This window comes from Salvelinus fontinalis, chromosome 8, assembly GCF_029448725.1.
Source record: "Salvelinus fontinalis isolate EN_2023a chromosome 8, ASM2944872v1, whole genome shotgun sequence".
Lineage (NCBI taxonomy): Eukaryota > Metazoa > Chordata > Actinopteri > Salmoniformes > Salmonidae > Salvelinus > Salvelinus fontinalis.
The window spans coordinates 22,138,997-22,152,559 of NC_074672.1; the positions used below are offsets into that span (position 1 = coordinate 22,138,997).

Genomic DNA, 13,563 nt, shown 5'->3' on the forward strand with positions numbered 1-13,563 from the left:
CCCTCAATGGAAGAATACCCTCAATGGAAGAATACCCTCAATGGATGAATACCCTCAATGGAAGAATACCCTCAATGGAAGAATACCCCCAATGGAAGAATAGGCGTGGAATAATACCCTCAATGGAAGAATACCCTCAATGGATGAATACCCTCAATGGAAGAATACCCTCAATGGATGAATAACCTCAATGGATGAATACCCTCAATGGAAGAATAGGCGTGGAATAATACCCTCAATGGAAGAATACCCTCAATGGATGAATACCCTCAATGGAAGAATACCCTCAATGGATGAATACCCTCAATGGATGAATACCCTCAATGGAAGAATACCCTCAATGGAAGAATACCCTCAATGGAAGAATACACTCAATGGAAGAATAGGCGTGGAAGAATACACTCAATGGAATAATACACTCAATGGAAGAATAGGCGTGGAATAATACCCTCAATGGAAGAATAGGCGTGGAATAATACCCTCAATGGTATTGTAGATACCCCTACCTGCATTCTCCATCAAATAATAAACAGAGCAAGTGCACTTCTGTAAGGTCAATTGTTATTTGCATTGTACTCAGTCCGTCCATTAGATTTACAACACCTCCTTGTGTTAAGCAATTCTAATCAGTATCTGAGATTTAAGGAAATTCTATGGTAAGGTGCATTGCAGTGGAATGGAACATAACTTGACAAAAAAGTATTACAGTCTACTAAACACTTTATTTTCCAAAGTAGAATGCATTATGAAAAAACAAAACTCAAATACTAAACAAATCAAAAACAACTAAATCCACATTTATTTACAAAGCATTTTTGCAGTTTGAGTTGAGTACTTTCTTATGGAGCATGTCAGTGTTCAACACTTACAATATCAAACCATGCAACCTGTTTGGTCATTCCTGTTATCGACTGTCTAGAATCAGGGCTATACGGTTAGAGAGCACCGGTCTAGAACCTTAACCAGGTAGACCGTATCCACCTGAGACTGCCCCAAAAAACACGTTTTAGTGAACACAATAATTAACATCATAGTGTAAACATAGCTTCATACAACACAAAAGGGCTGCATTTAGACAGGCAGCCAAATGCAGATAGTCTTTTCACTAATTGCTCTTTTGTTTAACCAGATTAGCTCTGAAAAAGATCTGTGAAAAGATGTGATTGGTCAAAAGACCAATTAGGGGAAAAGATATCAGTATTGGGCTGCTTGTGTAAACGCAGCCTCTGGTACATTGAAACATTGCTTTATACACCAACTGGAGACAAATAGAATGGGAACACAAATGCCCACTGTACCACAGATAATACCCCTTAGGCTTTGCTGTAATAACTATGGACATACGAAATGATTTTCATTGTGATGAGCAATGATACAGTGCTGAACCGATAACTGACTCTGCCTATCCCCTCTTGCCAAGTCAAACTATGACAAAAAACAGTATTTTTCTCAAAGTTTTCACAGTTCAAGCATTAGAATGAAGATCCAGAGATCCCCACTTTTCCAAATGCACACCTCAACTAGTTGATTATATTGTGGCAGCTGCAGTGCAGATTGCCATCTTTTTTTGTCAAGCTTGATCTATGAAGCCTTTTGTGCCCTCTCCTCCACGTACAGTTGCATCTAAACAAAGAAAATATGTTGTTACATACAAATTTTACACAACATGAAATTATTCACATTCAAACAATATTACTGTCTATTACTATGGGCTTTCATACAAGAGTTGTAATCTTGACAAAGAACCATGCCATTGCTTACTTTCACAATGTCTGATGTCATGGTCTTCAGGGGTATGAGTCTGGGCTCCTGCATGTGTACTTCCTGCTCATCTGCAACTATCCATGGAAAATCCTGGAGGGGAACATGACAACATCGCATGTGGAGTGTACAGGCCACACACTAGAATACAACATATATGATTGGATGTAGGTACACAAACAAGTCAGTGTATTACAATCAACACACATACAGTATTGAAATGTCATGTTTGTGACAACACTGACCTTGATGACCTGAACCTTCTCCATGTTGCGGGTGGCAGCCTCCCTGGTGTGGACCAGCACTGTAAACGTACATCCTGGGACAGTGGAAAGTAAATAGACATATTACAATACTATGACCGCTGCTAGACAACAACTTAACAGAAATTGTATACTGTATGTATAATGTGTATTTTTACATTGTATTATACGGGGCACATTTGTAAAAGGTCTCAATATGACTTCCCTGTCAAAACAAATATATATATCCACAAGGGAATTTGTTTGGGAATGCAAGACTTATATAGCAGCAGACGTCCAGCTATCGATTTACACAGAGTTGTTTCTCACTGAGTGTCTCTCCATTCTCCAATATAGCTTTTCCATCTTACCCGGTGGGTTGTTTTCCAGAAGTGCATCACATACACTGATCTTCAGGATAACCGCCCTCAGTAACTGTTCCACGTGTGACAGCAATGTATCAGAGCTGTAGAACCAGAAGAGTAACCCGTAAAAGATCAAGGTATGGAAAAGGGCATTCCAACAACAAACCATATTAAATTGTATTTGTCACATGCGCCGAATACAACAGGTGTAGACTTCACCTCGAAATGCTTAATTACAAGCACTAAAAAGTAAGAACATTTGAGAAAAAAAACGACAAGGAAAATAGTAACACAATAAAATAACAAGGCTATATACAAGGAGTAACGGTACAGAGTCAATATGTTTGGGGTACAAGGTAGTTGGTGATTGAGGTAATATGTACATGTAGGTAGGGGTAAAAGTGACTAGGCAATCAGGATAGATAATAGCAGTAGAGTGTGTGAAGAGTGTGAAAGTGTGTCTATGTGTGAGTGTAGGTGGCGTCAATATGCATGTGTTTTGTGTGTGTGAGCATATGTAGTGTGTGTGTTTGTTGGAGTGTCAGAGTAGTGTGTGAGTAGATTCCAGTGAGTGTACATAGAGCCAGTGTAACAGAGTCAGTGCAGCAAAAAAAGGGGGACAATGCAAATAGTCCATGTAGCCATTTGATTAACTGTTCAACAGTCTTATGGCTTGGGGGTAAAAGCTGTTCAGGATCCTTTTGGTCCCAGACTTGGCGCTCCGGTCCGCTGCTGTGCGGTAGCAGAGAGAACAGTCTATGGTGGCTGGAGTGTTTGAAAAGGGAGCTTGGTCCCAGTGATGTACTGGGCCGTACGCACTACATTCTGTAGCGCATTACGGATGGATGCCAAGCCGTTGCCATACCAAGCAGTGATGCAGCCAGTCAAGATGGTCTCATTGGTGCAGCTATAGAACTTTTTGAGGATGTATTTCAACCTTCAGCCTTCTGAGGGGGAAGAGGTGTTGTCATGCCATCTTCACAACTGTATTGGTGTGTATGGACCATGATAGGTCCTTAGTGATGTGGACACAGAGGAACTTGAAGCTCTCGACCCACTCCAATACAGCCCTGTTGATGTGAATGGGGGCGTGCTCGGCCCTCGATTTCCTGTAGTCCACGATCAGCTCCTTTGTCTTGCTGACGTTGAGGGAGAGGTTGTTGTACTGACACCACACTGCCAGGTCTCTGACCTCCTCCATGTAGGCTGTCTCATCATTGTCAGTGATCAGGCCTACCACTGTCGTATCATGTGAAAACTGAATGATGGTGTTGGAGTCGTGCGCGGCCAGTCGTGGGTGAACAGGGAGTACAGGAGGGGACTAAGCACGCACCCCTGAGGGGCCCCATGTTCATGGTCAGCATAGCTGATGTGTTGTCTACCCTCATCACCTGGGGGCTACACATCAGGGGCTGCCCGTCCAGGTGCAGAGGGAGATGTTCAGTCCCGCGGTCCTGAGCTTAATGATGAGCTAAAAGGAGAACAATGATGTTGAACGTGATGAGCAGTAATCAATGAACACCATTCTCAGGGCAATGTGGAGTACAATATAGATTGCATCATCTGTGGATCTGTTGGGGCAGTATGTGAATTGGAGTAGTAGGGTGTCTGGGATGATGGTGCTGATGTGAGCCATGACCAGCCTTTCAAAGTATTTCATGGCTACAGATTTTTTTATGTCACCTTTATTTACCAGGTACACGTTCTCAATTGCAACTGCGACCTGGCCAAGATAAAGCAAAGCAGTTCGACACATACAACACCACAGAGTTACACATGGAATAAAAAACATACAATCAATAATACAGTAGAAAAATCTATATACAGCATTTGCAAATGAGGTAGGATAAGAGAGGTAAAGCAATAAATAGGCCATGGAGGCAAAGTAATTACAATATAGCAATTAAACACTGGAATGGTAGGATGTGCAGAAGATGAATGTGCAAGTTGAGATACTGGGGTGCAAAGGAGCAAGATAAATAAATACAGTATGGGGATGAGGAAGATTGGATGGGCTATTTACAGATGAGCTATGTACAGGTGCAGTGATCTGTGAGCTGCTCTGACAGCTGGTACTTAAAGCTAGTGAGGGAGATATGAGTCTCCAGCTTCAGAGATTTTTGCAGTTCGTTCCAGTCATTGGCAGCAGAGAACTGGTAGGCTAGGCAGCCAAAGGAAGAATTGGCTTTGGAGGTGACCAGTGAGATATACCTGCTGGAGCGCGTGCTACGGATGGGTGCTGCTATGGTGACCAGTGAGCTGAGATAAGGCGGGGCTTTACCTAGCAGAGACTTGCAGATGACCTGGAGCCAGTGGGTTTGGCGACGAGTATGAAGCGAGGGCCAGCCAACGAGAGCATACAGGTCGCAGTGGTGGCTAGTATATGGGGCTGTGGTGACAAAACGGATGGCACTGTGATAGACTGCATCCAATTTGTTGAGTAGAGTGTTGGAGGCTATTTTGTAAATGACATCGCCGAAGTCGAGGATCGGTAGGATGGTCAGTTTTACAAGGGTATGTTTGGCAGCATGCGTGAAGGATGCTTTGTTGCGAAATAGGAAGCCGATTCGAGATTTAATTTGGGATTTTGGATGCTTAATGTGAGTCTGGAAGGAGAGTTTACAGTCTAACCAGACACCTAGGTATTTGTAGTTGTTCACATATTCTAAGTCAGAACTGTCCAGAGTAGTGATGTTGGACGGGCGGGCAGGTGCAGGCAGCGATCGGTTGAAGAGCATGCATTTAGTTTTACTTGCATTTAAGAGCAGTTGGAAGCCACGGAAGGAGAGTTGTATGGCATTGAAGCTCATCTGGAGGTTAGTTAACACAGTGTCCAACGAAGGGCCAGAGGTATACAGAATGGTGTCGTCTGTGTAGACGTGGATCAAAGAATCACCAGCAGCGAGAGCGACATCATTGATGTATACAGAGAAGAGAGTCGGCCTGAGAATTGAACCCTGTGGCACCCCCATAGAGACTGCCAGACGTCCGGACAACAGGCCCTACGATTTGGAATATTGAACTCTATCGGAGAAGTAGTCGGTGAACCAAGCGAGGCAATCATTTGAGAAACCCAGGCTGTTGAGTCTGCCAACAAGAATGTTGTGATTGACAGAGTCGAAAGCCTTAGCCAGGTCGATGAATACGGCTGCACAGTAATGTCTCTTATCGATGGCGGTTATGATATCGTTTAGGACCTTGAGCGTGGCTGAGGTGCACCCATGACCAGCTCTGAAACCAGATTGCATAGCAGAGAAGGTACGGTGAGATTCAAAGTGGTCGGTAATCTGTTTGTTAACTTGGCTTTCAAAGACCTTAGAAAGGCAGGGTAGGATAGATATAGGTCTGTAGCAGTTTGGGTCTAGAGTGTCTCCCCCTTTTGAAGAGGGGGATGACCGCGGCAGCTTTTCAATCTATGGGAATCTCAGACGATACAAAAGAGAGGTTGAACAGGCTAGTAATAGGGGTTGCAACAATTGCGGCAGATCATTTTAGAAGAGGGTCCAGATAGTCTAGCCCGGCTGATTTGTAGGGGTCCAGATTTTGCAACTCTTTCAGAACATCAGCTATCTGGATTTGGGTAAAGGAGAAGTGGGGGAGGTTTGGGCGAGTTGCTGTGCGGAGCGCAGGGCTGTTGACCGGGGTAGGGGTAGCCAGGTGGAAAGCATGGCCAGCCGTAGAAAAATGCTTATTGAAATTCTCAATTATTGTGGATTTATCGGTGGTGACAGTGTTACCTAGCCTCAGTGCAGTGGGTAGCTGGGAGAAGGTGCTCTTATTCTCCATGGACTTTACAGTGTCCCAGAACTTTTTTGAGTTTGTACTACAGGATGCAAATTTCTGTTTGAAAAAGCTAGCCTTAGCTTTCCTAACTGTCTGTGTATATTGGTTCCTAACTTCCCTGAAAAGTTGCATATCACGGGGGCTATTCGATGCTAATGCAGAACGCCACAGGATGTTTTTGTGCTGGTCAGAGGCAGACAGGCCTGGAGTGAACCAAGGACTATATCTATTCCTTGTTCTATTTTTTTTAATGGAGCATACTTATTTAAGATGGTGAGGAAGGCAATTTTAAAGAATAACCAGGCATCCTCTACTGACGGGATGAGGTCAATGTAATTCCAGGATACCCCGGCCAGGTCGATTAGAAAGGCCTGTTCACTGAAGTGTTTTAGGGAGACGTGAGTGCTACTGGACAAAAAGTAATTTAGGCACATTACCATGGCGTTCTTGGGGACAGGGACTATGGCTTGAAACATGTAGGTATTAAAGACTAGGGTTGTCATGATGCCAGTATCGCGATACTACGATACCCGATTTTCCATGGCAAGAAGGAAAACACAAAAGCAGACTAAACACTTTGGTCGTTTAAAAAAACCTACTGTACGTAAAATATTCTGTTCTACATCTTGGAAAATGTATGTGATTCTGGGTGACAACATGAAGCTTTCCAACATTAAGACTGTTTTCCTCAGGAAATGTTGCCCGTTTCATGTTTTTTTCCCCCCTTGCCATGATACATCGGAGTATCGCAATACTGGTATCGTGACAACCCTATCAGAGAAGTTGAAAATGTCAGTGAAGATATATACACTCACCTGATGGATAAAAGAGGAGGCTGTGAAATCTCAAAGACAAATCTCTCAACTGGATGATGCTCTTTGTCCATGATGACCACCACCACTTTTTCTGCATCATTCTGAGGGAGCAATGTAGAACTTCATGCGAGTAATATGTACTCAAAAAAGGTGTGCCCTCATGCAATAACATATTTAGCATGGTGAGCCATTGGGTTTGCAAGACTTTGTCAATCATATGTAAGCTAATGTATTCTCTCACCTTCTCAATGAGGGGTTTTACACAGTGAAGAGTATCATGGATGTATTGGTTCAGCTCTGGGTGGCATGACATCTAAAAGGTAATGCAACATGAGTGATGGATATTTTGCAGAAAACCGTTAATAGTAGCTGAATAGTTATTACACCGGTGATATTATAACCTTACCTGTACAGGTACATTGTATTTCTTTCTCTTCTGGAATATTCCAGATGGGTACACCTCTCGTACATAGAGGATGAGATGAATAGCCACTTCCAAAAACTCACACAAGATGTCAGCCACCACTGCAAAAGAAGACAGGCAGTAACGAAGATTGAGTCTATATGAAAAATAAATTGTTCAATTGAAATGCACATTTTACAGGTCGATGTAAAATAATTGATATAGCTAGCTACCTTGTCCAAAATTGAGGTCTTGTCTTGTTAGCGTTGTCATTTTCTGGTGGCTGAGGGATGAGAACACAAATAATGTCGAATGATATGAGGCCACCTAACGAACGTTTCAAACGTCAAAAAAGGAATTGCAACCTGGAACAATTCAACCTCTGAAAAACATAAGACTGTTGTTTGTAAATCTGTTCTCAGGAATTAATCATAATATACAGCAAAGATGCGAATAATACCTGCAACGTCTGTATATTTGTTTACATCCACTGCTTCTTGTCGTCGCTTGGTTATGACGTTTACATGGCGCACACTAATATCTTATATACACACTAGTTGACGTATTGTGTGCGCTGTGTTGAATCCTCCGTTCCTCCATCTTGGCACTCCCCCACCACTGTAAAAAAAAAATATTTTGGAAGCTATAGAATACCTTTATTAATTTCTAAATTCGTTTTGCCACATTTATTATATTACAGATCCCTTAATGGATACCTTAAAATTATAGTATGTGAGCTAAGCATATTTTTTTTTAGATTACTGTTACTGTCCCTACCACAAAAATATATATATTTAAATAGATATAATTTGTCCTTGAAACATTGATTTGAAATACTGTATAATTCCATTCATTCCTTTGGAGGACTGCTCCTACTGGGGAATGCCAAATTATGTCTGACCGGTTGCTTCAAAGCTTCTCAATCGCCAATATACTGGATAGCATCAGCAATCCAGGGTTATATCCATCATTAGCACACAAAAATAGCCAATGCACAAAAATGACTACACTTTTGAGCTCCATGGGGGCATTCTCATGTGGTAGAGAATCCACTGGTCACCTATAGAGACCTGCCAAGAGGAAGGATGTTAAGTGCCACATGCCTTTCAATGCATGACTTTGAACACCTTGACATTTATTTGTTGTAAGAAATGTGCAATATAAATAAAGTTTGATTTGATTGATGACATTACAGCAGTAGAATATTTAATAGACTGTAATTTTCACAAGGACAAGTGCAGTTTTTCCATAAACTTTAATTGATAACTTGGGATTTTATCACTTGACATTAAAATCATATAGTGGGAAGGATCCTACAAATTAAGACTGTGTGAATGCATGTACCACTTCTAATAAACAAATACTGTTCCTTTGAATATTTGTCTCTGGTCATGAAACAACAACACAGGTTGGATGTCTAAACAAAGTCAATTCTGAATGTCAATAGATTTTTAGATTCCTTATGATCAATGACAACATTCTAGAACTGAGTTATCACTCATCTAAGTCTGGTATCCGGGGTAGTCTGGTTAATGATACTAAAATTGATTAAGTGTCCCTTTCCTTGTAGAATGTTGACAGCAGTATAGAACACATTGTATTGCTAAGATGCTCAAACGTAACTTAATAGCTACACTCACCGACACAAGATAAACTTTATCCCTCATGCCGGCCCTGACTAAACCGGTAAGTTGCCCCTCACAATAGCTGCACTTCTCCACATGGCCAGACTTTTAGTGGTCTCCCCATTTTAATGCTCTAATGCTCATCCTTGAAAAATGTCATAAGATCTGAAATAAAAGTCAACATACTGTACAAGCAATTATCTAGGCTAAGTAATACAATATTATTTTTTGATCTACTGTTCTGCTAACTAGCTAGCTAAAGTGTCATCAGTGGCTAGCTAAGACAGAGAAAGGAGACGGAAGAGGTTCAACACTTTATTAAATTATTTTCAATACAGCACATGGATTCATCATAGATTGGGCAAAGGTCTCTGATCGCGCTGGTGAACGGTAGCTGACAGTGTCGGCTAGAGATGGCGTGCAGGAGCTTCCTGCAGGAATTTGTATTCTTACTGAGGTTTTCTCTGTAGCTAATTAGCTTCTTTTTTTTAAAGTAAATTGAGGCAAATATACAGTGCTCAAAAAAATAAAGGGAACACTTAAAGAACACAATGTAACTCCAAGTCAATCACACTTCTGTGAAATCAAACTGTCCACTTAGGAAGCAACACTGATTGACAATATATTTCACATGCTGTTGTGCAAATGGAATAGACAAAAGGTGGAAATAATAGGCAATTAGCAAGACACCCCCCAAAACAGGAGTGATTCTGCAGGTGGTGACCACAGACATAAATATACTTATTTTATGATACAATTACATATAATAAAATACAAAAAAATTATTGAAATTTAAATTGGCCTGAATGGGGGGGGGGGGGGGGGGGGGGTGCTGAATAGGTCTAAATTGATTGTGGTAAGACAATTGAAAGACGTGTAAAAATGTGTTATGACGCTGTTACCCATTCTGTGTCCATATTGCGCAACTCCATCACTATCTTCTCTTCACAGGTTGTTGAAGAAGTATTTGAAGTATATAACGTTCAGGGAAGAATGACTTCTGAAATGGACCCCAACACTGCTGGTATTCAATACAACGACTGGAATTAAGACAACATCAATCTGAATGTGGCTGGAACAGGTGTAACGGGGTAAGCTCTGAATAAGACGTATAAGAAACACTCACTTTACTTTCAATTAAGTTGTATCACATTAAAATTATATTCAGTGCACACTGTTTTTCCTCCATTAAATCCTATTTGATTAACTTCTCCAAATTCTGACCTCTTGAGTTTACTGATAGTGTATGTAACTGACCCCAACAGTAATCACTGGCCATATTTATTACATGACATGTTCTGCTTACCAAAGGCTCTACACCTGGGCGTAGCTATCAAGGTGGCCGGAGCTTTGGCTGCACTGGTGGCTGTTTACATCATAGGATACCTCATTGGATATTACGCCCACAAATGCTGACCCGCCACTGACCGAAGGACCCTCGTTCAGAGAGGAAGGACCCTCAACGGCTGGAATTATGTATCAATTATATATGGTTTTTAAATGACTAAATAATGGCTGTATGAGAGGATCAAAGATTGTTGGAGCCACACTTTCAATAATAGTCAGGATTTTTTGTTTCCTTTTTAGAAATGTTTGACTTACAGTTCATGGTATATGTTCTTCTCAGTAAGTGATATTACAGCGCCTTCAGAAAGTATTCATACTCCTTAACCTATTCCACATTTTGTTGTGTTACATCCTGAATTTAAAATGGATTACATTTTTACCACATACTGACAAAGTGAAAACATGTTTTGACAAAATTGTGCTAATTTATTGAAATACAGAAAAATTTCATTTAGGTAAGTATCCCAACCCTGAGTCAATACGTTAGAATCACCTTTGGCAGCGATTAAAGCTGTGAGTCTTTCTGGGTAAGTCTCTAAGAGCTTTGAACACCTGGATTGTACAATATTTGCACATTACTATTAAAAAAAATCTTCAAGCTCCCTCAATTTGCTTGTTGATCATTTCTAAATACACTTTGACATTATGGGCTATTGTGTGTAAGCCAGTGACACAAAATCTCAATTTAATACATTTTAAATTCTGGCTATAACAACAAAATGTGGAAAATGTCAAGAGGTGTGAATACTTTCTGAAGGCACTGTATTAATTTCTGTAGTTTTAAGATTGTACTATTGAGCTTGTTTTGTAAGCCTATTCAACTGTACATCAAGGTCATTTGGCTTCAATATTTCTATGAAAGGACACAGCAAATACTAATAGCAATAAAAAGGCTGTTGAAAATATCTTGATTCCATGTGTTATTCCACAAACATTGTGTGTGAAATATATGGTCAAACAAGATGTTTTCCTCTTGAAAAGGACTGGAAACAATGTTATTCAGGTAGATGTACAATTGATGTCAGTATTGAGGTGTAATCATCTGCAAATATCAAACCTCATCTTTACAAAAATACACTTTAATATGTTTAGTTTCAGCCTTTTCTCACTTAAAATCTGCCAAGTCTGCAAAGAGAAATATCTTTATAATCAAACTATCATGCAGATAAAAAAATCCTGTGCATTTGAGCCCTGGAGCAGGGGTGTAATTTCCAGGGGGGAAGGGGGGATACGGACCCCCTATCAATATTAGAGGCAAAATTGTCTTCTGCAATGGTCTCCTCCCCAATGTTGAAGTCAACCTATGCGACTGCTCATATAGAGAGTGTAATGTCCACAATGTCAATGATGACGGGGAATTTTTTTAAATCTGTCATCTATTTTGCTCTTTCTCATTTACAACTACGACTTGGCCAAGAAAAAGCAAAGCAGTTCGACAAAAACAACAACACCGAGTTACACATGGGATAAACAAACGTACAGTCAATAACACAATAGAAAAATATATAAAGAGTGTAAGCAAATGTAGTAAGATTAGGGAGGTAAGGCAATAAATATGCCAGAGTGGCGAAATAATTACAATTTAGCATTAACACTGGAGTGATAGATGTGCAGATGATGATGTGCAAGTAGGGATACTGGGGTGCAAAATATTTTTTTCAATGTTTTACAATATGGGGATGAGGTAGTCGGGTGGGCTATTTACAGATGGGCCTTGTACAAGTGCAGTGATCGGGAAGTTGCTCTGACAGCGGATGCTTATAGTTAGTGAGGGAGATATAAGTCTCCAGCTTCAGTGATTTTCGCATTTCGTTCCAGTCATTGGCAGCAGAGAGCTGGTTATGGGTGCACCTCAGCCACGCTCAAGGTCCTAAACAATATCATAACCGTCATAGATAAGAGACATTACTGTGCAGCCGTCTTCATCGACCTGGCCAAGGCTTTCGAATCTGTCAATCACAACATTCTTATTGGCAGACTCAACAGCCCTGGTTTCTCAAATGACTGCCTCGCCTGGTTCACCAACTACTTCTCCGATAGAGTTCAGTGTCTCAAATCGGAGGGCCTGTTGTCCGGACGTCTGGCAGTCTCTATGGGGGTGCCACAGGGTTAAATTCTCAGGCTGACTCTCTTCTCTGTATACATCAATGATGTCGCTCTTGCTGCTGGTGATTCTCTGATCCCCCTCTACACAGACGACACCATTCTGTATACTTCTGGCCCTTCTTTGGACACTGTGTTAACTAACCTCCAGACGAGCTTCAATGCCATACAACACTCCTTCCGTGGCCTCCAACTACTCTTAAATGCAAGTAAAAGTAAATGCATGCTATTCAACCGATCGCTGCCCGCACTTGCCCACCCGTCCAGCATCACTACTCTGGACAGTTCTGACTTAGAATATGTGAACAACTACAAATACCTAGGTGTCTGGTTAGACTGTAAACTCTCCTTCCAGACTCACATTAAGCATCTCCAATCCAAATTAAATCTGGAATCGGCTTCCTATTTCGCAACAAAGCCTCCTTCACTCATGCTGCCAAACATACTCTCGTAAAACTGACCATCCTACCGATCCTTGACTTCGGCGATGTCATTTACAAAATAGCCTCCAACACTCTACTTAACAAATTGGATGCAGTCTATCACAGTGCCATCCGTTTTGTCACCAAAGCCCCACATACTACCCACCACTGCGACCTGCACGCTCTCGTTGGCTGGCCCTCGCTTTATACTCGTCGCCAAACCCACTGGCTCCAGGTCATCTACAAGTCTCTGCTAGGTAAAGCCCCGCCTTATCTCAGCTCACTGGTCACCATAGCAGCACCCACCCGTAGCACGCGCTCCAGCAGGTATATCTCACTGGTCACCCCCAAAGCCATTTCTTCCTTTGGCCGTCTCTCCTTCTAGTTCTCTGCTGCCAATGACTGGAACGAACTGCAATAATCACTGAAGCTGGAGACTCATATCTCCCTCACTAGCTTTAAGCACTAGCTGTCAGAGCAGCTCACAGATCACTGCACCTGTACATAGCCCATCCAACTACCTCATCCCCATACTGTATTTATTTATTTATCTTGCTCCTTTGCACCCCAGTATCTCTACTACCATCTACCATTCCAATATTTAATTGCTATATTGTAATTACTTCGCCACCATGGCCTATTTATTGCCTTACCTCCTTTATCCTACCTCATTTGCACACACTGTATATAGACTTTT

General features: G+C 41.4%; 1 protein-coding gene across 1 annotated transcript; it reads right to left on the bottom strand.

The window, feature by feature from the left end:
* Positions 1 to 702: 702 nt before the first annotated feature.
* Positions 703 to 7,933, bottom strand: mad2l2 (mitotic arrest deficient 2 like 2). The gene is made up of 9 exons (XM_055931722.1): positions 7,830 to 7,933; positions 7,603 to 7,652; positions 7,373 to 7,491; positions 7,208 to 7,279; positions 6,967 to 7,067; positions 2,375 to 2,469; positions 2,007 to 2,080; positions 1,762 to 1,854; positions 703 to 1,623 (listed from the first exon to the last, which is right to left on the bottom strand). The coding sequence occupies exons 2-9, from the start codon at positions 7,640 to 7,642 to the stop codon at positions 1,582 to 1,584; spliced, it is 636 nt and encodes a 211-aa protein (XP_055787697.1). The 5' UTR covers positions 7,643 to 7,652; positions 7,830 to 7,933; the 3' UTR covers positions 703 to 1,581.
* Between the last annotated feature and the right edge of the window lie 5,630 nt (positions 7,934 to 13,563).

Bases quoted from the DNA above. Each gene is read 5' to 3' on its own strand.
- mad2l2 (XM_055931722.1), bottom strand. From the start codon at position 7,642: ATGACAACGCTAACAAGACAAGACCTCAATTTTGGACAAG. The intron at 7,492-7,602 runs GTAGCTAGCTAT...CTTCTTTTGCAG, and splicing joins AGACCTCAATTTTGGACAAG to TGGTGGCTGACATCTTGTGT. The intron at 1,855-2,006 runs GTCAGTGTTGTC...GTTCCCCTCCAG, and splicing joins AGAAGGTTCAGGTCATCAAG to GATTTTCCATGGATAGTTGC.